This window comes from Sinohyriopsis cumingii, chromosome 6, assembly GCF_028554795.1.
Source record: "Sinohyriopsis cumingii isolate HCF-2022 chromosome 6, ASM2855479v2, whole genome shotgun sequence".
NCBI lineage: Eukaryota > Metazoa > Mollusca > Bivalvia > Unionida > Unionidae > Sinohyriopsis > Sinohyriopsis cumingii.
Genome location: NC_142966.1, coordinates 45,842,098 through 45,868,220, shown reverse-complemented (window position 1 = coordinate 45,868,220; position 26,123 = coordinate 45,842,098). Strand labels below are relative to the sequence as shown.

The window sequence follows — 26,123 nt, the reverse complement described above, 5'->3', positions numbered from 1 at the left end:
TTAGACAAGCGGTACAGTATTATGGAATAGTTTACAACATGATGTTAAACGAGTGGTACAGTATTATGGAATAGTTTACATCATGACACTAAGAAAACGGTACAGTATTGTACAGTATTGTGGAATAGTATATATCATGACATTAAGAAACCGGTACAGTATTATGGAATACTTTACCTCATAATGTTAGACAGGAGGTACAGTAGTATAGAATAGGTTACATTCAACATTAAGAAAGCGGTACAGTATTATGGAATAGTTTACATCATGACATTAAGAAAACGGTATAGTATTATATAATAGTATACATCATGACATTAAGAAAACGGTACAGTATTATGGAATAGTTTACATGGTGACATTAAGAAAACGGTACAGTATTATGGAATAGTTTACATGGTGACATTAAGAAAACGGTACAGTATTATGGAATAGTTTACATGGTGACATTAAGAAAACGGTATAGTATTATGGAATAGTATACCTCATGACGTTAAGAAAAGGGTAGAGTATTATAGAATAGTATACATCATGACATTAATAAAACGGAACAGTATTATGGAATAGTTTGCAACATGATGTTAGACAAACGTTACAGTGTTATAGAATAGTTTACATCATGATGTAAGACAAGCGGTACAGTCTTATGGAATAGTTTACAACATACTATTAGACAAACAGTACAGTCTTATGGAATAGTTTACAACATGATATTAGACAAGCGGTACATTATTACGGAATAGTTTATCTCATGATGTTAAACAAGCGGTACAGTATTATGGAATACTTTACAACATGATGCTAGATAAGCGGTACAGTATTATGGAATAGTTTACAACATGATATTAGACAAGCGGTATATAATTATGGAATAGTTTAAAACACGATATTAGACAAGCGGTACAGTGTTATGGAATAGTTTACATCATGATGTTAGACAAGCGGTACAGTATTATGGAATAGTTTACATCATCATGTTAGACAAGCGGTACAGTGTTATGGAATAGTTTAAAGCACGATATTAGACAAGTGGTACAGTGTTATGGAATAGTTTTCATCATGATGTAAGACAAGTGGTACATTAATATGGAATAGTTTACATCATGATGTTAGACAAGCGGTACAGTATTATGGAATAGTTTACAACATGATGTTAAACAAGTGGTACAGTATTATGGAATAGTTTACATCATGACATTAAAATAGTGCCTACTGTTTTATAAATGATACCTCTACAACTATTTTAATGAGTAATCCTGATTATATACCTGTGTTGTAGCAGTAGGCTAACCTTGTATAATTTATATTCTGCTATATGCGTTTTCTTTTATGTAGTACATGTTAACCTTGTAGATGTTTTACTGAACACAAGTATTGTACATTGTATATTTGTTTTAAATGCAAGGTCATACATTTAAACTTGACGCAAGCTAAGTATGATACCTGGAGAAATAAAGAATGTTATTATTATTATTATTATTATTAAGACTCAAGGGCCTTCGAGGCGGATATACAAGCAGTGTTAAAGTATTTACTACTCATAACAATAAATCCACACCTCTCTCAAACTGAGCACCGAGATCCAGAGCATAGTCTTCAGATCTAACACTTATTGCTGACTTTCGATTGGCTGCGGCCTTCGGTGTAACCGATGCCCAAGACGTTTCTCGGCTATTAGTGTTTACAAATCCGTTCTGCTTCGTTCTGCATTGCATATTCTCTTGACCGGCTTCGATCGGGTTGAGCTGAGTACCTAATACGAAAATTTGGGGTTCACTCTGATAATTGCTGCCCAGAGATTCCCTGGCCTGAACCGAATGTCTATTCGCCGTATTTTTAACCGTTTCTCCTTGAGCCTGTCTCTCCAGTGGTTCCAATGGTATACTTTCATAGAAGCTGAGATCTGCATTTGACAATATATATATATATATATATATATATATATATATATATATATATATATATATATATATATATATATATATATATATATATATATCTTATGTGTGTCTCTAACTTTTTTAACTCTTGGTCCCCATATGTAGGTTTTGTTCATGGCTAGAAATTTTAATTATCCTTTGTTGTCAAGATATTAAATAGATACTTTTTGGTAATGGGGGATACAATTCTATTTAAAGATTTTACGAATGTAAAATACATAGGATCATTAAAAAGATGTTTCTTGTTTCTAATAATAGAATCGTTTGACAACTTTATGGTAATTTCTCATAGGATAGAGGTTTAGTTCAGGTGCTTTCTTAGAAGAATTAAGTTATTTTCCATTGGATGGGCTAGGTCACATGAATAGTTATTTTGAAATTTTAGATGAAGTAGTAAGATCTGTCAAGTTGGGTATATTGCTACTTATGGTCGTAATAAAGTTTTGAATGTGTATTGAACGAGAGAACTGAGCAATTATTGAACGAGAGAACTGAGCAATCAGATTCATTCATATGTTGGATTCATTCCATTTTTCGGATTCTTATTTCTTATGTTGAAATCAGTCTTCATATGCTTTTAATGTCTAGTTGAGATAATTTGAAAGGCAACAATTGTTATGATTATTCAGTGGAAATAGAAAGTGCTCATTGGACTATAATATCAATTTGGGACTATTTTCAATTATTCAAATGATTTCTGGAAACACCATTTTGACAAGTAAGGATTGTTTGCGATTCACTGCGGCGTATACATCGATAGTGCTCGAAACACAACAATTAGTCCCAACTGACATGATTAAGACCTGCACGGAATACGAAACAAGATCTGTGTGTCTTCTTTGATGAGCGTGCCATGCAAAAGATAACATTATTTTCGCAACGGGATTAATTTGTTCCACTAACAATGTCTGTACTTCTAGGGATAAATTTCTAGGGGATAGTAAGTAACACAACTTGCATATTTTAATTTGTAAGTATAGTTAAACTGATGGACGGATGGGCGGACAGATATAAGTTACCACAATATTCCAGATGCTTACTTTGGTGAAAGCTAAACTGTGTTACGGGGGACGGGGCCGTTACTACCTGCCTTATATCTGGGACAATATGTTAACATCGCTCACCAATCCATCAAGCGATGTTAACAGTCAGTAGATATTAAATCAATATGTTGATGAAGTCCTTAGGCGGAAGATGAAAGCTTCCGGTTAACTTTCTCTATATTTTTTGTGTATGTCGTTGAAAACTTAATCCTATTCTCAAATTCCCGATGTTTTAAAAAAAATGTGGGATAATAAGAAATTAGTAGATCAATATGTCTGGCCCGAACATAGACCCGGGGTGAATGCGATGCAACTTTAGAACCTTCAGTACTAATTCTTTAAAATTTTACACAGCATTAATGAAGAAAATTTAATAATTGCAATTGTCTTTCTATATGTGCACATAATACAGTATAAAACTGAACTGCTGTTCCAGATTGAAATCTTACGTTTGTCTATGCTTGTTTCCAAATATTGGGATTTCCTTTTGTCTGTATTCCCATTAGTATATTCCTTCTTCATTGGACGCCCTTTGTTGATATGCCTGCAATATTGGAATTGAATTGTGTACAGCTATGGAGATTCACTCATAATTATTTTCAACCGAATATAAGGATACATTTTTTATATCTTACTTACTAATAAAAAAAGTTGCAAGGAATGTCTTACTACCATTCTCAAAATTATGTTGTTTGATCAAACGAATGATCGAAAAGGGCTGTTGCCAAAGTTTATAACTTGTTACATCTGTAAACATAGCCATACTAAAATGAGAATACCAGTCTACAGAAGATGACTTAGGTAAATAGCGACAGAAGTTTTAAAAAGAAAATAAACAAAGATCAAGTAACAGCTCGCCTTAATTGTTGTTTGATATAGAAAGACACTAATAATTAACAAGAACTTTGAAAGTGCTCATCATCAAAGGAAATACTCAGCATTAAGGCTTATATAACTTTTTTTTCAATTATTAAAGACGAATAGCACCGTTGCTATCAATAAAAAGGGAAAAGGAGCCGACAATTGCCATTCTCGAGTATATTTTACCGATATTTTAATTTTCTTTCCAGCTATAATAATCAGCATGCATCTGTTACTGTTCTGAAATGTAAATTAAAAAATAATCTCAACGACGGTTTGATAGTAAATCGTAGGAATTTTCACACGAAGATAGATACCTTTCTATTTATTTATTTATTTTTTAGTTTGTTATTATATATATATATATATATATATATATATATATATATATATATATATATATATATATATATATATATATGAAGCTCTTTTCGTGCCAAGAATATTCAATTATAACACAGTTCATTGCGAGGAAGCGATATAAAAAGTATTGTTACCTTACAATCAAAATGATTGTCACAGCTATGGCCACTATAACAACTACCCCTATTAGTGCCACTATTGATCCAATGAGCCCTGGCGATAGAGGAGTTGACATCTGTGCGATTGCTGGAAAGAAATAATACGTCGTTCTGTTTAAAATAACTTAATATAATGGTGAAATTAACAACATGTAATTCAAGTATAAGAAATAAAATTTCTAGTCATTGCCTAGCGATAGAGATTTCTTCGTAGTATATGCCAGTGATGTCTGTCCAAAAACATCACCGTAATAGATTCATTCAGAATCAAAAGAGCAAAAAGTCAGTTGCCTTTGTTAAAAAATTTATTACCAAATAACCGGACACACATAGTAAATTAACAAGATATATTAGCGGTGGGTGCATTGCAAAGGACCAGATCACTGCAATATGGATGATTGGCTTGAAACAGAGAAAATTCGACTAGAAACAAATGTCAGAAGAACAGGCATTCATGGGCCACAACTCCTTTAGAAGATAAGGCGGAATGCTAAAAATCCATCGTGTTGAAGGTTTCATTAATGTCAAGATGTATGTCAAATTTGACTGAAAGGAAACTACCATGGGTGATGCAGAAGTCAAACAAGGACGACGGAACATCAGAAGACATAACTCCTATAAATGATGTCCAGGAATGACAGAATTCGGATCTCTTAAATGTCTGATCAAGATAAATTGTGTGCCATCTTTGGCTGGAATCTAACAAAGCTTGGTCAAGTTATGCTACAGGAACCAAAGTCTGGTATGTCGAAATTCATTGGCCAAAATTCATATAAATGATGACAAAGAGTGCTGGAACACTGCTGTTTCAATGCTTTATTAATAAAAGGTTACATGTTATATATGACTGGCATCCAATGATCCTTGGTAGAGTTATGTTGCGGAAACACAAGGCAAGAGCCTAAGGTATCAAGGGGCATAATTCTTGTTAATGATATCGTGGCATGCTGGAAATTAAATCTATAAAAGTCATATCAACATAAAGCAATCTGCCACTTTTGGTTAAAGTCAAGCAATGGTACGTGAAGTTAAGCTTCAGATGCGAACTATTAAATGTCAGAGAATTAGGTGCCATAACTCCTCTAGAACGATAACATAGATTTATTGCTTTTGAAGACGTAAATATATTTAACGTCATATACAGACAGAAAAAAGTTATATAAAATGATTGGTAGTTGCACATGCAGTACACGCTTGACACCTGCAGATATGTGTATGTGACGTAACATGGGTAAATTACAGTGATCACAATATCACAACATGTCGCAGACGGAGAACATTTATGTTAATGAGCAGCGAGCGTAATGTAAAAACCGAGTGGTCGTAGGAAACTCTCTAAATGATATTAAGGGAGAAGTAGATAAAGTTTACATATTTAATGTTCTGCTATATCTTACAATTTATGTTCGTTTCATCGTTTTAGAGATGGTCGTCAATCCATGGAAGATGATTTATGTCCGGGAACGCCATTGTAAGTGATCGATGAGTTGATATTGATGAAGAGGCTCAATGCACAGTAGAATATATAAAAAACAAAGTCACCCCCCACTCCACACGTGTTTTGTTCCGATTCTGAGGAAAGAACGAGTTTGATATGGCTATTGGATAAGTCGAGACCGTCATGCCGAGAATTATTCATAATGCACATCAAATGGGCACTTTCCTCGAACATAGACCAAAACACGAATTCAGTTTTGTATTTACTGCATACCCCTCTTTGACATTTTCTGAATATTTTTAGCTTTTTTGTATGAACGCAATTGGAGACGAATTGGGATGTATAAGAAAGTAAAATCCATTGCGTCTGTAATGTCTAAGCGAGGAACAAAGACAAGAAACCTAAGTAGTTCGAATCTGAATGTGTGATACGGAAATATTGGTTGAACAGTTGTATCGAACACCAGATTAAACATGTAAGACTGAATGGGTATGCCATACATTTTTATTATCACGAACATTAATGATTCATCTTTTTTAATACTTTGAGGAATAATTTGAAGCTCAGAAATGTTTGTGCAGATGGGTCGGAACACCACCGAACCACACGTCCGCGCACTGGTACCTTAACTATCCATCTTACTCCATGACAACGGAGAGTCACATAAATCTGCCGTCATGGAAGGCTTCCTGAAACAAACCTACAGCATGCAAGTCGTAGGCTTCCTGAACGAAAACAGCATCCAGGTTGTGGCAGACTTACTGAAGAAATACAACATTCAAATATTGCCATACTTACTGAAGGAAGACAGCAACTAGATGTTGTCACGTCTTCCAATTTGCTTTGATTTAGCTCTAAGTGATTTTTTTCTGAATCACTTTATCAAATATTTGATGCGGGTCAAACAATTTGAAAGTCACGATATCAGTATAGTGGGATACCTTAGCGTCAATGGAAATCCCAGTCAAAACGGTCGTGGGAACGTTTAACGTCAAGATTTTTCAGACCCCCTCGGGAACGTTTAGTGTCAAGGGAAATGAACATGGGGAATATTGGGACTGTATAGCGTCAAGGGAAAGTGGGGATGTTGTATAGGGTAGCGGGTAAGTTCAGCTAGTTGGAACATATTCGGTGGACGACTGAGACGTAGAAAACCCCAAGATCGTGTACAAGTTTAGCGGTGTCTTATATCACGGATGTTCCCTCTGATTCCCCAACGGGGGCCCCGAGTGGCCAAGTGGTCTAAGCGCTCTCCATTACAGATTACTGCCATCTCACCTCTGTCTGCGTGGGTTCGAATCTAGGATTCGGCCAATGTGGGTATGTGAGAAAGCTTGCCAGTATCTTCTCGTGGGTCGGTGGTTCTTCCCCGGGGTATTCCCGAGTTCTTCCTTCACCATTAATACTGGCCGCCATGCATAGCCTATCGTGTGCTGAAACATGGCGTTAAACCCCACAACAACAACAAAATGCTACCCCCAACGTGACACTAAAAATCAGTTTTTAGAGCGTAGCATGGAAAACATGTACGAGACTACTTGTCAACAGCGTTTGAAGTTAGAACAGCAAGGATACCAAGTGGTGGAAATGTGGGAACACGAGTTCGATCCCAATTTGAAAACCGATCCCGAGTTTAAACGTATCGTGGAAAGTTTCAAGCTGGTAGGCCCTTTGAACCTGGGGGACAGTTTGTACGGAGGACGGACGAAGGCCACCAGTTCGCTGTACCACGCCAACGAAGAGAAAGGAGAAGAAATCAAATACTTGGACGTGTGTTCGCTGTATAACTATGTATGCAAATATTGTCGGTGTCCTCGGTGCAGACGATATTGGTTACATAACACATCGACCTGGACAACGTACAACACTATGAAGGCTTGATCAAGTGCAAAGTCTTGCCTCCCACTGACTTGTACCATCCTGTTTATATCACCATTGCGAAGGAAAACTGATGTTGTGCCGAAATGTGCAATCACGACCAGCCTTGTCAGCACACCTAAAAAGAACTTGCCTTGACGGGAATGTGGGTCAGCGTGGAATTGTTTAAAGCTCTGGACTTGCGATACCAACTTTTAGAAGTGTCCCAAATTTACCACGTTCCCAAGACAGAACAGTATCAAAAGGGCATCGAAACTCAGAACGGCATTTTCGCAGACTACGTGGATGCCTTTTTGAAACTGAAACAAAAAAGTAGCTGCTATCCTTCCTGGTGTCACACTCTCGAAGACCAAAAGAAATTCAAAGAGAAATACTGAGAGCAGAAAGACATCAGAGTAGACTACGTGGGGAAAATGAAGGAATGCGATCGTTTGCAAAAGCGATGTTCATTTGCTTATGGGGTAAAATGGCACAACGACCATGTTTACCCAGGACGGAGTATTTGACAGAACCATCCCGCTACTTCCAGATCATTCACGAAAAATCAAATAAATGAAACATGTGTACATCATTCGTGAGGACTTGATCTTAGTCAATTACAAAGAAAAACTGGACTTTGTAGGAACCGACAACTTTGGAAATGTCATCATTGCGGCCTACGTGACAACCCATGCTCGCTTAAAATTGTACGAAGTTATAAAACTGTTGGGAGATCGCGTCTCTTTTACTCTAAAATCGAAGGGGACCGTTTAGGAGCCTGGATGGACGAGTATCCCGACAACAAGGTTCTAAGCTTTGCTAGTGGCGGTAATAAAACAACGAATACCGGGATAAACTAGGAGAAGTGCACACGGAATGTAAATTGAAAGAATTGACTCTCAACTATCGCACCAGTCGAGTGGTGAACTTTGGCTTGCTGAAATAAGTCTTGCCGTCTGGACAGGGTGGAAACTTTAAAGTGACTACCTACGAGCCGCACAATATTGTACGTTTACCCACACGACATATTATTAGTCGGCCTTTGGAGAAAGTGTATCAAATCGTGTACCTGAAGCGAGTGCGGCTTCCCAATCACTTCATTTTGCCGTACGGACACGTCGCTATTGGTCACCATATGAAAGGGACAACGTCAAGGACCGATAGTTTATTGTAGCTACCAAGACCAAGCGAAAAAGATGAATACTTTTAAAAAGACATCATTCAAATTCGGTGATTCTCAAGTGGTCGTGCGATGCTGTGCCTTGCGATGAGAGCGATGCCGTACGCTGTAACCTCAGCGATTCAGTACCACATCATGGGAACTTTGATATGACTAAAACTACCACTGCCTACTAACATACCTAACATGGCATGTGATGTTGTGTTTGTAAAACCTGACGGATGCGAAAGAGATGCTACTCGTTACACAACACCTTATCATCCTCCACGTGAAACCATGCAGCTAACACCCTACAAATGGCATCCAAAAATGAGCAAACGTCTGAGGATTCCACTGTAACCTCATCGAAATCAGCCTGTGAAAGACGAATATTCGTTTCCTGTTCGTTTGCCTGAATACTGAAACTTTGAAGGTCAATTCCAAACATTCCAAGGAAATGGCCTAAATGTCTAAGAGGACCTACACCCGAAGAATCAGCCAGAACAGGATTTTTCAACTTGGGAAAAGGGGATAAAGTCAAGCGCTTGAGTTGCGACGTGCCACTTTACGAGTGAGAGCAGAAAGATTCGGCTTACCTAGAACATGCTTGATGGTCTCCGCACTTTCACTACCTACCTTTAGTGGGATGCACTCAGTAATCTCTGGATGGATACATTAAAATAGAACATACTTGGTTTACATGTGGAGCTGAGGGAACGAATTTATCGAAAGCTAGGTCAAAATACAAGTGAAACGCAAACTCAGAGTCATTTCGCCATTTTTAAACTATGATCTTTTCCAAACTAAAAGAAGACTGATCATGGGAGGACAATCGTTCAGCCACAAATATAAACGAGGCTATTGGCCTCGACCTAGCGATTCTTGGAGGACACTGAATGGATACTTTAAAAAGAGAACATTCTGTTTTGTCTGCGGAGTTGAGAGAACGCCTTTACCGAGAGCTGGTCAAAATACAAGTGAAACACAAAGAAAATTTGCATCCGTAACATCACCGATATTTATATCACTGGTACTTGAATGCTATAAGAGGACTTATTCATGTGAAAGTGTTCCAGTGGTCAGATATTGTTAAACTGGACATGGGCGAGAAGGATTGGTCTGTTTTTTGTCTCATTCTTCTTAGTAAAGGTTGATATACTGTAATGAATTCCAGGAGAAGAGTTAGAGGACTATCAAATTATTTTGCAAAAATGTTAGTTTAGTTCAAGAGAAAGCTGCTGAACGGTATGTTATGATGTGCAAGTTAGCGACTAAACCATTTAGATTTGCTACTTGAGTACGATCATCCCTGTGCAGAAAGTACACTTATCGCTTCCGACCAAAAACGGTATAAAAACAGTCTATTATACCACGACCTGTGGTGATACAACATATTCCGTAGAAGGAATACAATGAGAGTATTCAAACGGTGCAGGATTACCAACACAAATCGTGTAGTTTGTGTCTTAGTGATTTCTGGGGTTTCGTGTATCAGCCGATTCCTTGTGGACACTTTACGAACAATACCTGCAACCAAATAAAACATGAAAGTGGTCCCTTTCAATTTCAACCAGAAACTCATTCTGTTAAAAACCTTGCGTTTTCATCTGGATACTTATCGACCGCTACGGGAAAAAAAGTCGTCAACTTTAAGGTGCTGAAGATGTGTACGACAATATGTGTGTAGCAGTTGGTGTTTCGAGGCTTAGACCAAAGAAGTGGTCACTTATGCACAAGAGTTGTGATCCTAAATTCAAACGTTCAGTGAGAAAGGTAATTGTTAAACCTGCGTTTGTGACAGCGTCGGAAGAAACAGAACCAGACATCGTGGACAACCACTCCGTTCAGGACAGGACTGTTATGGACATTCCCGAAATACCACTCCGGGAGGACACCAACGTAACTGTATCCTGTGTAGAGACTGTACGAACATTAGACACTGTCCCTATGCCACCTTTGTTACCAAAATCATGAACAAATGTTATACAGAGACTTGTTTATATTCCACTTTGATCATATTGAAGTGTATTTTATCGTAGTACTTAACCATGTGGCTTTTATGTATTGTTGTCTTTCGTTTTGTTCCATTCTACAAATCAATAAATGTATCTTGAAAATTTATAAAATTCTTGTCTTGTTTGTCTTCGTGTCAAACGTGCCATTCCCTGCACTATGGCTACCACTGCTGTCTCTGCTCCCTCTTCCTCCACTTTCACATTCATCACTGAACACTTAGATCATGCTGGTCGGGAGGCCTTGTATCTTCGCCACCCCTTTAACATGTTAATTGCTGAACTAAGCGGTTCAATCAAAATCGAATTTGTTAAACGTTTGATCGAATATAAACTTTATTTGATGAATCGTCCACCTCATCGGACCGTGTGGTAATACAAAAAGTAGCGTACAGTCTCTTGCGAGAATGTCAATGTGATTCCATCATGTTTGTTGAAGGCATTCCTGGCGAAGACGACGGGATCGTGTCTGGCCCTAGAAAAACCCATTTGGTCATTTTCAACGACATGTTAGGAGAAGAAGAATAAGTTAAACTGTGGTTTACGCGCAAATGGCATCATCGTAATGCTAGTGTCATTTACATGTTGTTGTTGTTGTTGTTGTGGGGTTTAACGCCATTTTCAGCACACGATAGGCTATGCATGGCGGCCAGTATTAATGGTGGAGGAAGAACCCGGAAAGAACCACCGAACCACGAAAAGCTACTGGCAAGTTTTCTCACATACCCACATTAGGCGAATCCTAGATTCGAACCCACGCAGATATAGGTATGATGGCAGTGATCCGTAACGGACAGCGCTTTAGACCACTCGGGGCCCCTCGTCATTTACATAAGTCAAAGTTTATTTAAACAAAGTAAAGCCTATCGCTCCTATAGTAGAAATGCTCAGTATGCTCATTGTGAGGTCTTGTTTAAACGCCATAGAGATAAATCGCAAGTGCAAGTTTTAGACAAACAGTTAGGAACGCCTTTGCTGACTCATGCGTACGACAATGCCACTCAAACCCCACATGCTTATTTACTCGTCGATTTAAAACCCACCACCCCCGTCGTCGACTTCAGAAAACAATCTATACAAATCTCGGTCACTTTCGGTCTGTCTCACACAGAGTCAACATGACGTCCCTTACGTCTCATCTTCCCGTCAAATTGATTCAAGCCTTTTATGGCATCAGTCGCGACAAATATCCACAAATACGTGCCCGTGTCTTAGAAGCCAGTCTCAAAGAAGTTTTACGATGGTTTACGGTTTCAGCACATCAATTACTGGAAGGCATCGTTGACGTTCCTCATCAAACCAAAAGCTCTTTGGACAGAAACAAAGTAGCCTTGACGCAACTGGCCGATCCACGCATCGACACTCAAACCACATAGCAAATCATTTTGAAACCTGAAGATAACGGTTCTCTAGGAGGTGTCATCACTCAGTCCCTCTTAAAATGGGATCTCAATGCCCTCAATGTGCTCCCCAAGAAAAAGCCACTCACAAAAAGGTCAAATGGACACAAAAGAAGAAAAAGAGCGACGTTGTTAAAACCAGGTCACAGCTCCAGGAAAAGAAAAGCCTACAGAAAAAGGAAAAGAAAAGTCCCTAGAAAAGACACCCAGAAAACAGCTTCTACCCGCCTCTCAACCCACTTTGGCCAGGACACAATCTTACATTCGCAAACCAAGACCTGCAGCGACGGTAACAGCCTCTCCAGTAGTCTGAAATACTTCCACTTCTCCGTCACTAGCTATACCTGCCAAACCCAATTTGACACCTGTTCTTCCTCATTTGATGAAACAATGGAAACCCGAATCTCCAAGATTGTTTCCAGTGTTGACACCCTACTCCTTCTCTTTAGCTGCAGTAGCAGCTGCTCAACAAATACCCACCCCCAAAATCAAAGTCCAAGAGACATCGGGCATGTTATAGAGTTTAGTGGATTTTCCCCAAATCCTCATTTAACCCTCCTACAACACGAAATGCAATCGTTGATGAATCACAGCTTACTTTCCGAAACGGAAAAATCGCAAAGGTACAGTCAGCTGTTGCAACAACTGCAATTCTTTCACTGAAATCTTTAGACGAAACAGTTCAGTCGACCCTGATGAAAATCCATCACCACTACCCCCAGGGATTAAAACAGAAAAAGGAGACGAATAAGAGTTTCAAACTCTACCAGACAGACAAAATATTCAAGATAACGATAACCACCAGAGAAAGTACGCAAGTTAACAACACCACATACATCCAGAATTGGATGGATTAAAAAGATGATGTCCACCCCTTCTTTACTTCTTTATCAGAAGAGAAAAGGAAAGAAGTGAACACAAGTGTGAAACAAGATACGATTATCCAGGTTCAGAGCAGTGAACAGTTAGTGACTTATTAACAAAAATGGAAAAGGTATTAGGCAGCATTTACTAGTAACCAGTTCATCCTGCAGGTTACGGAGGAGTTCAAAAATTGTACCGTGCTGCCAAACCCTGACTGAAAAGTTTCCATTTACATCCAGTGCAACGAGGTTGCAAGAACAAGCCATGTACACTTTACACAAACAAATTCGACGAAACGTTTCCTGACCTCGCACCTGAGTGGAAGACATTGATCATCAATGTTTAGCCGATTTAGCCGATGTCTCTCATTCGGTCACCAACAATCATGGCTACAAATATTTGTTCTGTGTCATCGACGTCTTTTCTAAATTTGCCCGTGTCGTGCCTTTGCCATTTAAATCGAACATTGAATTAGTGCGAGCCCTCTTAACTGGTGTTGAAACCAATTAGTCGTCACCCTCTTCGATGGCAAACAGACAAAGGCACCGAAGTTCTAAACCAAGCTCTCCACAATTTATAAATAAAGGAACGTGACATTCATATTTTCAGCACCGAGAATCCCAAAACCAGCATAGTGGAACATGAAAGAATGTGGAAATATTTTAAGTATCAACACACTCTAAAGTACATCGACGTCTAGCCGCACTTGGTTGAAGCGTACAACAAATCTTACCATCGAAGCATCGGACGTGCCCCCAAGAAATGACTCCCGACAACGAAGTGCTTGTTTTTTAGCGCCTGTTTGGCATGTCCCCGACAGCGACAGTCCCCTAGAAAAGTGGATCGTTGGCAGCAACAGATTTGGTGCGCACTGGCAAAACCAAACGCACTTTCGACAAAGGTTACTTACCCAAATGGACCTCTGAATTGTTTAGTGTCACGGGACGAGCGTCTGGCTGTCATCCTGCCATCTGCAAATTGGAAGACATGAACGAGGAAGTGTTAAAAAGAACGTTTTACTTGCCCGAGTTACAACGCGTGACCAAATAGGAAGACGAAGTATACGACATCGAAAGCATTATCGAACGAAGAACCCGTAAAGTGGAGAACGCTGTGTCAAAGAAGTCAAAGCCCGTTTAAAGTATGTCCTCCCAGTTTTGATTCTTGGATCGCCGCTTCGCATGTCATAGACTATGAAAATAAGTGACAATCATGTCCTTCAACATAGCCTAAACCGCTACCACCGCAGTGACCACTCCTTCACTGAGTTATTCTCTGCAAGATCTACAAAAGCAACCCTTGTGGGTGTGTGCCTAAAACTCATATCGTCTTTTTGTGCAAAATCTTTGTGGTGTATTGCGTCATCGTTGCGGCCATTTCCAATTCGAGTTTGCAACGAGAAAACAAACAATTGTGGACCATTTTCCTGAGCATTTGCATCGGCTACCTTTTTCCCAGTCTTTTCCTGAAATACTCCTCGAACTGGAACAACGGGAGTGTTGTGCCCAATGCCAGTCACTACTACAACAACAATCATAATAATCCTCTTTCAGACACTCCTCTGACTTCGATTGACCCCTCGGACAGAAGCAGACTTCTAGAAGTATGAACAACAACAACCAATATTACGTAACGTTACCCAGGGACAGTTCCATGGAGGTGTTTACCAACAACACTTTATGCTGGTACACGGCGAAATTACATCACATTCCAATTAGATCACGAAGCCCGTTTAGAAGTGGCTTTGGTGGAATGGTTCTCCCGACACAAATCCTTGACGTCGCTAAAATAAAAATACTTCTATTTAAAACCCTGAACGATCAATTTCAAAAAGAGTTAATTGCTGAAGATAAACATCTTTACGAAGACAAAAAACAAAAATTATTAGCCAAAGCCAAGTTAAGTATCTATAAAATGAAAATTCCGGTAGGTTATTTTTTTAGTGGTCAACATTTGATAGACACGATTGTCAGCATTTTCAACGCTCAGTTTTGCAAAGTTCTGACCAAACGGAATACACCTGTCACGATTGAGTGCTATAAAGAAGCTAGTTGAATGCTGATGAAATTTGAGGACATCAAAACGTTGTCCATTACTTTTTGTCCTGAATTGTTTGACATTTAGGGCGGAGACCCCAATTCTACAGTCAAAAACAACGATCGATTTTATAAGTATTTTAAATTCTCTGTCGAACTGAACCAAGGACTGAATTTAATCTTTGCGTACTCCGATGGGGTGGGGTACAATGTGGTGGAACACACCTCCGTACCATTACTGCGTGTCATTCTTTCCAAAGCGGATTATGTCACGAACAATGACCAGGAAGGTTGAAACACCTATCATGTTAACTGCGAATTTGTACATCCTCATTATGTGCCCGTCACTAAGTCGTATTTCGACACTGTCAACATTGCTATGAAATCTATCTGGGACAAACTATTCCACTATCCAAAGGGAAAGTCGCGTTGAAACTCCATTTTCGAAAAACGATTATCTAACGAATCGTAATGATGTATCATGTATACCAAGGAGTCGCTCTTCAACGAGGACTTCATTTAGGAGTTAAGTTAAAATCGGCCTTTCGGTCGGTAGCCCCCATTTTGAAACCGATGGTGACACGTCTTGAATGATGCCGTTTTGACCCCCTGCAAAGATTTTCTACAAAATCATCAACAAATAAGAGCCCCAAAAAAGCTTTCTTGAGAGCAGGAAAAGTGCCTTGATGCAAACGGGCTGAGACATTTTAGGCCGACGAGACGCTGATGAGTCAGGCATTCCTGCTTCCCTGACACCACAGCAAAGACAAGGCAGAAATAGACGAGAAAAACACCCCCTTCAGAAGACTTCATACTCATAAAGCTAGAAAGATTATGAAAAAAGAACCGTCCGAGACTTAGATGTTTTTGATTATCAAACAATTATAGAGAGACAAAGAGAGAAGGAAATCAAAAATGATGCACCGAGAGTCTTGCGCCTGTTCCAAGTCGGAATTTGATGTTTGCCATGCCACCCACTATGATGACGATGCAAGAATCAAAATTGGTAAACTTTCATCCGCCTCTTCTTTGACGGATTCAGCTCCCATCGAATTTGAAATCAAAGGACAGTCCGAATATTGCATCGATCTGAACAGAGCAGTTGTTGTTGTTGTTGTTGTGGGGTTTAACGCCATATTTCAGCACACGATAGGTTATACATGGCGGCCAGTATTGATGGTGGAGAAAGAACCCGGGAAAACCCCTGAAAGAACCACCGACCCAAGAGAAGCTACTGGCAAGCTTCCGCACATACCCACATTGGCTGAACCCGAGACTCGAATAGAGCAGTTACGTGTACCTGAAAGTCATAATTCTAGATAATAATGGAGGTATCATAGACGGCGATTAGCTTCCGTCAACAATTTCTTGTATTCCTTGTTTAGCGGAGTACTTGAATAACAAACTAGTCAGCGGTAGCATGGATACTTACTTTTATCGTGCCAACCTGAAAAATCTCATTCGTACGGAACAGACGCGAAAAACACCCAACTGGATGCCTGCATGCTATGAGAGTATGATGACGCTGACCAGTTTGACAAACTATCGAACGAGAATTATGGATTTGAAGAGCGAAGAAACAAAATCAACGAGAGGAAGATTTTAGAACTGATTGATCGCTTGCATTTGGACATGTGGTTGCAAGGGACGTATTTGCTGAACGGGGTGGATGTCCGCCTGAGATTGAATCTCAACAGTATCGCTTTCCATTTGATGGCTGATGATCCTGAATACAAAACCATAATCGACGACGTCAAACTTTGCGTTCGTCGCGTGGAAGTGTTACCTAAAGTGGGAAATGACATCATCACCGTTTGAGCAGAACGACTACCAAGTATCCGATACGACGCGTGAAAGAGAAAACCTTCGCCATTTCCAATACTTATCATTCCATGATCGAAGAGCATCTGTTCCAAGGGCAGTTACCCAAACGTTTAATCATTGGTATCGTCGAGAATTCAGCCTTCAACCGATCAAACAATAATTTCGTCTTTCAGCACTTCAACGTAAAAAAGATCGAAGTCAGTCGCGATGTTAAGACCTTGTGTACCAGACCCCTCGAACCTAACTTTAAGACTACGATCAACTTGAGATCTTACTTGTCCTTATACGAAGCCACTGGACAGGTAGAGACCACCTCCAGTCATGGTATTAAGTACGACGAGTATGCAGGAGGCTACGCTTTGTGGGCTTTTGATTTCAATCTAGACCAAGGCGGCAACAATGGACATTTCCACCCTATAAATTCATGACATATTCATGTGGAAATTTAGTTTGCAGAAGAGCTGGAAGAGAGAGTGACCCTCATCCTTTATGCCAAATTCGATAATACCATATAAATCAACGGTTTGAGAGAAGTCATTCTAGACTATTAGCAACGATAGAAGACTATAATCCCTCTTTGAATAGTGGAGAAACTTTGGAAACTGAATGGGAGGATAACGTAGAAACAGAACCCAAAGACAAAAGTGATGAAGTCCAGATGGCTAGAACAAGAATTACATTTAGTCTCCTGTTTTGCCAAATACCTGGCAGCAAATATTACAGAATTGGCCAAGAAAGATTGTTTTGGACGTCAAAACGACCATTCCAGTCAAATTCAACACGATAAATGTCTGAAGCTGAATCAAGAAGAACAATTGGCCGAGTATCTGGACGAAGCTTGGAGTCTCGTCTCGGAAGACGCCATGTTGTATCAGTGGTATAAAGACATGCGTCAACATTACTCTCATCCATTCATGACTCTAGAGATCCAGCATATCGATGCTCTCTTGTCTCAGAGTGCAGAGACGGAGCGAATAAACGATTACTTGTGAAACAAAAAGTCAGGATTAAATTGATGACTTATCATTACCTGTGAGAAACGAAAACAAAAAAAAAACAACAAGAAAAAAGACAACAACACAAAAATGGATACCTGGGAACTTTATTACCGGTTGAACCACAGTTCGTACACCGCTTCTTGGAATCATGTCGTGTATACTGAAGAGGAACTGCCTCATCGCAAACATCAAGACCACCAAGCTTATGTCATCGACACGGACGACAGTTATCTCCAATGAACCCACTGGGTAGCCGTCTACATTCTTAAAGAAGGTTGTGTGGAGTGTTTTGATTCGAATAGATTGCCACCTTTGGAAGACAATATTATCGACTTTATGAGAAGCAATGCCCAGACGATACGATTCAATAATGTGAAATTTTAAGGCACAGATTCCATGGTGTGTGGACAATATTGCGTGTATTTTCTTCATCAACGCAGTCTTGGATATTCTTAAGAATATGTAGTGACTTATGTTGATCGTCACTCTTCTAGAAACGATGACAAAGTAGATCGATCATTTTGTGACTTTTATGGCTATATATTGTGTTTAGCTAGGGAACGTAGTGTATACATCAATGACCAAATAACATTCATCAGTGGAAGAAGTCTAGCTTAACTTCACAACGTTGTCAACCTTGTTAAAAGTATCTTATTTGAAAAATGTTTGTTTGTTTGTTTGAAAAAAATGTGTTATTGTTAATTGTTGGTTGTTGGTTATTTGAATAAAAATATGTTTTGAAAAAATATGTCTGTCGTTTGTTTTCAATTTTTTATCATATTACATGCTCTTTGACTTCTTTCTATTTCTCCCTCAAATCAAACTATCATAGCGTTCCGACTCTAAACATTGTAGGGATGTTTTCTATTGCGTCCATGCTTTAACCATAAAAAGCGGGGCAGTCTGACCATCCATTGTTGACGCATCCTCCTATGAAGATATGTTCAAGACTATCCAAGCTGAACGAATCTTACGTGAATATACATCGTTTCAGGCAAAGCATGATACCCAAGCCTGAAGAGATAGAGAATGTCAGAATTTTAAAAGTGACCGAAGACCTGATAGAAGAGTTCTTCAGAGAGGAAATCAAGAAGGAGAAAGAATGAACGGAAAAGTACAGACTTCAGAAGCAAAGAGAGCGGCAGCAGCAGCAGCATCAGGATCAGCAGCAACATTAACAGCAGCAACAGCAGGAACCAGACAGAGGATTTATCGACTGCCTTATAGACACGAAAGAGTTTTCCTTCTTTTTCCGAGAAGCAGACCCTATCCTGTGGGAAAGCCGGTCACCAGACGGACCCAATCTTAGACAATAAAGTGTTGCCTTAAGAGAATGTCCACAAGAAAAAAACCTTTTCAGGGCTACTGGTTCAATCACCTATCGTATGTTGGTAAGTTAAACAATAGAAGTGTGTATAGAAGCACTTCGTTCCTTTGTTTATGTCAAAAAATAAATAGAAGTGTGTATATAAGCACTTCGTTTCCGTAGCTTGCAAAAAATAGTCTGTGTTGTGTTTGTAGTTAAAAAAGGTGACTGAGTGTTTGTTTTTGGTCCGCGCATTCCATAGTTTTAGGGGTGATCATATGAACCTTGTGAATTTTGTTGTATGGGAATCTTTTCCTTTACGTCCGTGCTTCACAAATTTAAATAGAGCCGCTCGTAAGTTTGATTAGCCTGGTTACCATTGATTCATCAACTTGAAAAATGAGCAGACTCATCAAGATTCTGTAACTTCAGATGCCACTGGAGTACACCCGACGCCTGCTAAATGAGTTGGAAATGGAGCCAATTGCAGAAAGTGCAACAATAGAAGCGGAAGAGAAGAAGAGAAAACCGAAGAAGAGGAGGAAAAGAAGAGACCCATATTACCTCAACTCATCCTGACACAGACCAGCAAAGTTAACCCTATGTTGAGGACACAGCCCTAGCGACAAGCACCACAGCCACTACCACCACCAAGACTCGTGGTTCCCCAGACGGAAAACTGGGAAGAGGAAATATGAAGGCCACATCATCCACGAGTGTGGCATAGGAGAAAGGAACAAGGACAAGTCTTCACTATCCCTCAAACGGAGGAGTGGGATAGTGAAGCCACTCAAGATCCGTCTGCTCTCCCAAGAACAACTGTGAATTGGGAGCAAGATTGGAGCCGACATTATATATCTGGTGCCCGGCCTGGGAGCTACCAGCATTAAGCTGGTACATCTGAAATTCGAGAAAACAAATCTCTAGAAAAGGGACTATTCAAGTTTCCAATTGGTACGAATGTGGAGTAGTGTGATTATAAACAATCACTCCTTCCCTGATGTGTGTGTGTGTGTGTGTGTGCGTTCGCGTACGTTTGTATGTATGTGTGTATGTATGCGTATTTATATGAGTTAGCTTAAGTTTGTGTGGATAGCAGATATTGTACTTTTTTCCTCTTCCTGTGTGTGGATAGTATATATTGTAATTTTATCCTCTTCTTGTGTGTGGATAGTAGATTTTGGGGTTGTGGATAGTATATAATAGCTGTTTCTTCTTTCCGTGTGTGGATAGTATTTTTCTGATTGTTTATTCTTCTTCCCGTGTGTGGATATTAGATGTCGTGTTTGGTTTTTCCTCTTCCCCTGTGTGGATAGTAGATTTGGGGGTTTATTGATAGTATATTTTTTTTCCTTCTTTTTCCGTGTGTGGATAGTATATTTTGGGGGTTTGTATGAGTTCACGTACGTTTGTGTCGATATAAGATAATATGTGAAGTCAGTGTAAGGATATTTTCAATCACGTCCGTGCCTGACAAATATAAACTTCAGCGTCCATCATTCGCGCCATTCTAACCAAAGAAGAGAATGGCAAGCAACCATATAGATAACATTTTTAAATTACAGGAATTGGTGGATACGATAGGCATGGTGGAAGTGCTACTAGTGGAATAGAAAATGGGGCCTATAGTCCACACATTTTAAAAATAGAATTGAACAATTTAAAAAGACCAAGGAATACGTGAGACAAAAATAAAGAAGAAAACGAGGAGAAGAAGGATACAAAGGACATAGAGAATATGAAAGAGTGTAATAAAAATATTATAAAATGAAGAAGAAATTGAAACGAAACAATAGGAGGAGGAGAAAGAAAACAGGAGGAGGAAAAATGAAAAAAGAAGAAGCCAAGAGCGTAGGGCAAAAAAGAAGCTGGTGGACGAATAGAGGAAATTAGAAGAAAAAAGAATTTCCCCAAAGGCCCTTTCCATGGGCCACGCATATGCCTTGAAAGAAAAGATTTGATTTCTTGCCTAAAAAGTTTTTTAGTCGGTTGTATAGTTTTTTGTGTGATAGATTGATGTTCATCAATCTATGTATGTGTCGTATGTCTATGTCTCTGTCTATAAAGAAATTCTATGTTCCGCCCCGCCAAGCGTTGTTTTATTGGTATAGTTTATGAACTAGCTGAACTTATCCGACACCCGCTACCCGCTACCAGCTGGACTAGCTGAGCTTACCTGCCACCCGCATCCCGTTACCCGCTGGACTAGCTGAGCTTACCTGCCACCCGCATCCCGCTACCCACTACCCGCTGGACAAGCTGAGCTTACCTGCCACCCGCATCCCGCTACCCGCTTGACTAGCTGAGCTTACCTGCCACCCGCATCCCGCTACCCGCTTGACTAGCTGAGCTTACCTGCCACCCGCATCCCGCTACCCGCTGGACTAGCTGAGCTTACCTGCCACCCACATCCCGCTACCCACTACCCGCTGACATAACTGAGCTTACCTGCCACCCGCATCCCGCTACCCACTGCACTAGCTGAGCTTACCTGCCACCCGCTACACGCTACCCGCTGCACCAGCTGAGCTTACCTGCCACCCGCATCCCGCTACCCACTACCCGCTGACCTAGCTGAACTTACCCGCATCCCGCTACCCTATACAAGAACCCCACATTCCCATGACGCTATACGGTCCCATGTTCAATTGCCCTTGACGCTAAACATTCTCGGGGGTGGGGGTGGTTCTGAAAAGTCCTGACGATAAACGTTCCCACGACCGTTTTGACTGGGCTTTCCATTGACGCTAAGGTATCCAAATATACCACTCGCGATATTGTTGGAATGCAGTGTTCCAGTACATGAACAAGCATACATACAAAAAAGCTGAGTAAAAAGTGACATTTTATAATGAGATAATAAACTGATGAAGTCTGTAGAAGTCAATGTGGAATAATTTGAGGGGTGCACTAACGTACTGTTCACTCATAAGGAACTTTGTTACACAACGCGCTAACGCACTAACATTTAGAACACTTAAAAATTTTGCTGCAGTCTATATATTGTATATATAACGGAAGCCAGAATAGTGTGTATAAACAATTTCATGATTTCAGATTCAATTATACAAACGTAGGGTGTGTCTAAAAACGACAGAGGTCTCAGTAGTGTGAGCTCCAGCTTCCAAGACCTTCAATTTCTAATCATGGGCCCTTAGCTTTCAGAATGTGGTCTACAGTTTGCTATATACTGGACTCTAAGTTTGGGAGTAATAGGGCTCTGAATATACGATAGTTGCTCACAATAACTCTAATCGATACGTAAACTGGTTCACTATCTGACCAGGCGAAACTTGGCTTTCATGGAACTTCTTTTTACTGTACGTATGCATGAGTCTCATTTTTGACAGTCATTCGCTCTGTAAAAAAATTCACAAAACTCAAATAAGATGCTTTATTATAAATTGTCTTCAATTTGCTTTGGAAAGAAAGTTTTGTACCTTTTGTACACGACGGCTCTGTCCATCCAGAACTGCAGTTGTTGTCACAATACCCTGTGACGTTGGAGCAGGATCCATTGCCAGCACAGTTTCCACATTGCTTCTCACAGTTCTGTCCCCAATAACCTAGGTTGCAAACTGAAGCAAAAGAGAACAAAATCTCATTTGTAAGTACAAACAAGAGTAGAACGTGAAAACAAAATATCGAACACTATATTGTTTCGCTCTTTAATGCCCAAATATTTTTGAATAAAAATCCAGATGATGGTAATGAGAAAATATTAATTTAGTTTTTCCTTGTCGTTTTGAGAATTATAATGCCCACTGTCTCGTGCCTGGGTAATTTTCTCAAATTGAACACAAAAATTGGAACAGATATTAGTTCAGAGGAATAAGGCACTATACTACGAATGTGTATGAATCCAATGATTCTCGTTTCTTTCTTCGTTCTATTCCTTTTTGACTCTGAGTAGTGACATCAACCCTGAAGCTCCAACTAATCGGATCAAGCAAACATTTTTTCTTTCATTTGGGTTGACATATTCTCAAAAGAAGTGCAGTACAAAACTGATTTTCGTGGTCTTTAAAATTTGATCTAATGGACAGAAGATCATTTATATCATCTCAGCTACTCTCCAGATATACACACATGCTTCGGTTGGTTACAGTTCATGATTAATGGTATTTGTAAGTTGAATATTCACCACACATTCTGCTTCAAAACGCAACGTTTGACCATGTGACCTACACTCACATTGAATGAATATTTAAGAGATTTCCACACACAGAGCTTGATAAAACTTGTGTTCTTATGCTAATAATCCATTTCAAATACAATGGTAAACAACTATAAGAAAAAGACCCCACCACCCCACCCCCGCAAGAAATACAAAGTCCGTTCAAAATCCCAGTGGCTTTTTGTACAATTCACCGAATGAAGTACTACAAGATAGTAAGTCACCTTTGACCCCAAGCTCCAGTAGCTCAGGTTTTCAAACTCATTCACAACAGTGTTGCCATGTTGGTTATCAAACCTGCATCAGCTTCTTTACTGAGTAAACAACTCCTGCATAAAATGTTTCAGGAAACAAGCAACCTATCATACAAATGGAATCAAGATATAACGATTGTAAAAATGGCCACTATAGTGGAAGACTGGCACATTACAATTCATGAACAATTTCATAACGTAAAATCATCTTAGTAAAAACTTCATGAAATGAACCATCCGCTTCAGAAACTTATCCACAACAACATATTCAAGATGGCCGCTGATCAGATTTTATGAGGTCTTGTTTTCATTTAAGACCAGCTATAAATCGCTGAAAGTGTTTAACGAGAACCCCAGATCCCATCAGGACAGTAAAGATAGCAAGAGGATTAGATGACAATCTGGAAAACCTAATCGACATATATAAGGCAAGGGCAAACGACATATCGACAAAATGTTTTTGTGAAAAATAAGGTAGATGGAACAATAGATTGAGTAGAAATTCCGACAGCAATATTTCAATTATGGTTACAGTGGTAGTCATATAAGACATCAGATATAAACAATTTCCCATGATGATTCTACCAACTGATTAGGAGGAGAGGCGATACGAAATAAATATAAATAAATTGCCACCACATTGGTCATTTTGGACGGCAGATCGGTGCGAAATAAGTGTATATATGTATGGAGCCACGCCAATACAGTGATTTGTTCAAGGAGGTTGGCAGTACAAAAGAGTTTTAAAGTGGTTGCAATAGCGACTATCTTTTGAAGTCAGATCGGCACCATCTTCGTTGAGGATCAACTTCATGGCACAAGAATAGTTCATTGGTATCTCCATGTTGATATGGCCAGCAATTATATTAATGCAAGTAATGATGTGCAATGGCAAATTTCCATTTAACTTTCTACGATTATTTCTCTAAATATTTTAAACGAAATAGTTTTCTAGATTATATAAGTGCATAATGAATAACTGTTGTTCTTGTTCGTATCGAACCCTCAACCATGAGTTGCTAGTCCACCGCTCTACCAACTGCGATAATGCGACTCCAACTTAATGAATGATGCTGAATTATGCATAATGAATTTTGTGTTAGCCATTGTCAAAAAATCTCTCCTTTAAAAAATATTTAAAAAAAATAACGCAACAAGAAATACCAAAAGAAAAGGGTGGACGGGTTATGGAACTAGTGGTAGAGATTGTTCAAAGGCAATATTTCTAAATTAATTGCCGAAATTGTTAAATCCTTTTAAACACAACTTGTTCTTGGATCACATGTTAAAACTTAAGATGACCCAAATTATATTTGAAGTAAATAAAAAATGAGGGTGAATACGGTGTGATACTTCCTTGTTGAAAATATTGAGCGTGATATGGGCTTACTGAAGCCCTTTAACATGGTCTATTGAGAACGTGATGAATTTGATCAGACCCGCTGGGTGTGTAATAAATTCACGGCAATGAAATAAAATTCAGATATGCATGGCAGTCAGACACAGATAAATAGATGCAGAGATCTAATGTATTTGCACCTTGAACTGTTTTCTTTATTGTTTTCATTGAAATTAAACCAAGAACACGTATTCTGTACCCATTTCTTTTAATTGGATGTTACAAGATGAAGAAAGGAGAATGTAAGGGATTTGAATGCAACCCAATGGTTTATAATGTTTCTCGATACCAAACTGAAAATAAATGTGCATATATAGTGTTGAGTTTTCGTGACAATTATTAAAAAGTCAAAGTGAAGAGTCACTTAGTTAAAGAATAGCATTTAGACTCGTTATATAAAGCACAAAGATAATTAACGAGGGAGTTGATAAAAGACGAGGATAAAGGCAACACGCAACAAGGTTTGCAAAACTCAGCAAATAATTTACGGCCTTAGAATACAAAGTGAAAATTTAGGAAAAAGGAATTTACGGTATTGCGAATTAAATTCCAATTAATCCTAGACATGCAAACACAAGTCCTAATGATTAAAGCTCTGAATAAGTTTTAGCAGAAATCCAAATTTAATCCAACGCTGGAAGTGTTGGTATGTCAGTCGTGGCTTGTAGTGTGGTGATGTGCAAACAGTCTTTTGTTGGAGCACAATAATACAATCCAAGAATGCATCTTTATCTGAAAATTTTCTGTAAATTTAAGTCTCCATTTCCAAGAATAGTATTTTTCTTGATCACTTTGTAGTTCTTAAGAAGATTCACTTGAAATAAATAATATGAATAAATAAACTTCCAGCCCAAACGAATTTTTCAACACAAGAAGAATACAACTGATTCTGCTAAGATCTTACATCACGAATGAATAACCTCACGTAAACAAGTTTATATAGGCTTCTACTTGACCTCAGGTCACAATTAGCATTTTCTACAAAATAATATTACATAATGGAAAACAACTTGAACTTCTAAAATCTTCGTAAT

The 26,123-nt window shown here is 39.1% G+C and overlaps 1 protein-coding gene across 2 annotated transcripts in view; it reads right to left on the bottom strand.

Annotated features, from left to right (window-relative positions):
* The window catches only part of LOC149796849 (uncharacterized), a 35,913-nt gene that overhangs the window by 5,830 nt on the left and 3,960 nt on the right, over positions 1-26,123 (bottom strand). The window contains exons 2-5 of one of the 2 annotated variants that reach the window (XM_089961488.1): positions 22,700-22,837; positions 4,342-4,453; positions 3,433-3,527; positions 1,559-1,903 (exon numbers count right to left, since the gene is read on the bottom strand). In XM_089961488.1, the coding sequence (XP_089817614.1) occupies positions 1,559-1,903; positions 3,433-3,527; positions 4,342-4,453; positions 22,700-22,837 (690 nt within the window). The remainder of the gene's footprint in view (positions 1-1,558; positions 1,904-3,432; positions 3,528-4,341; positions 4,454-22,699; positions 22,838-26,123) is intronic. The other variant, XM_089961489.1, reaches the window with a different exon arrangement.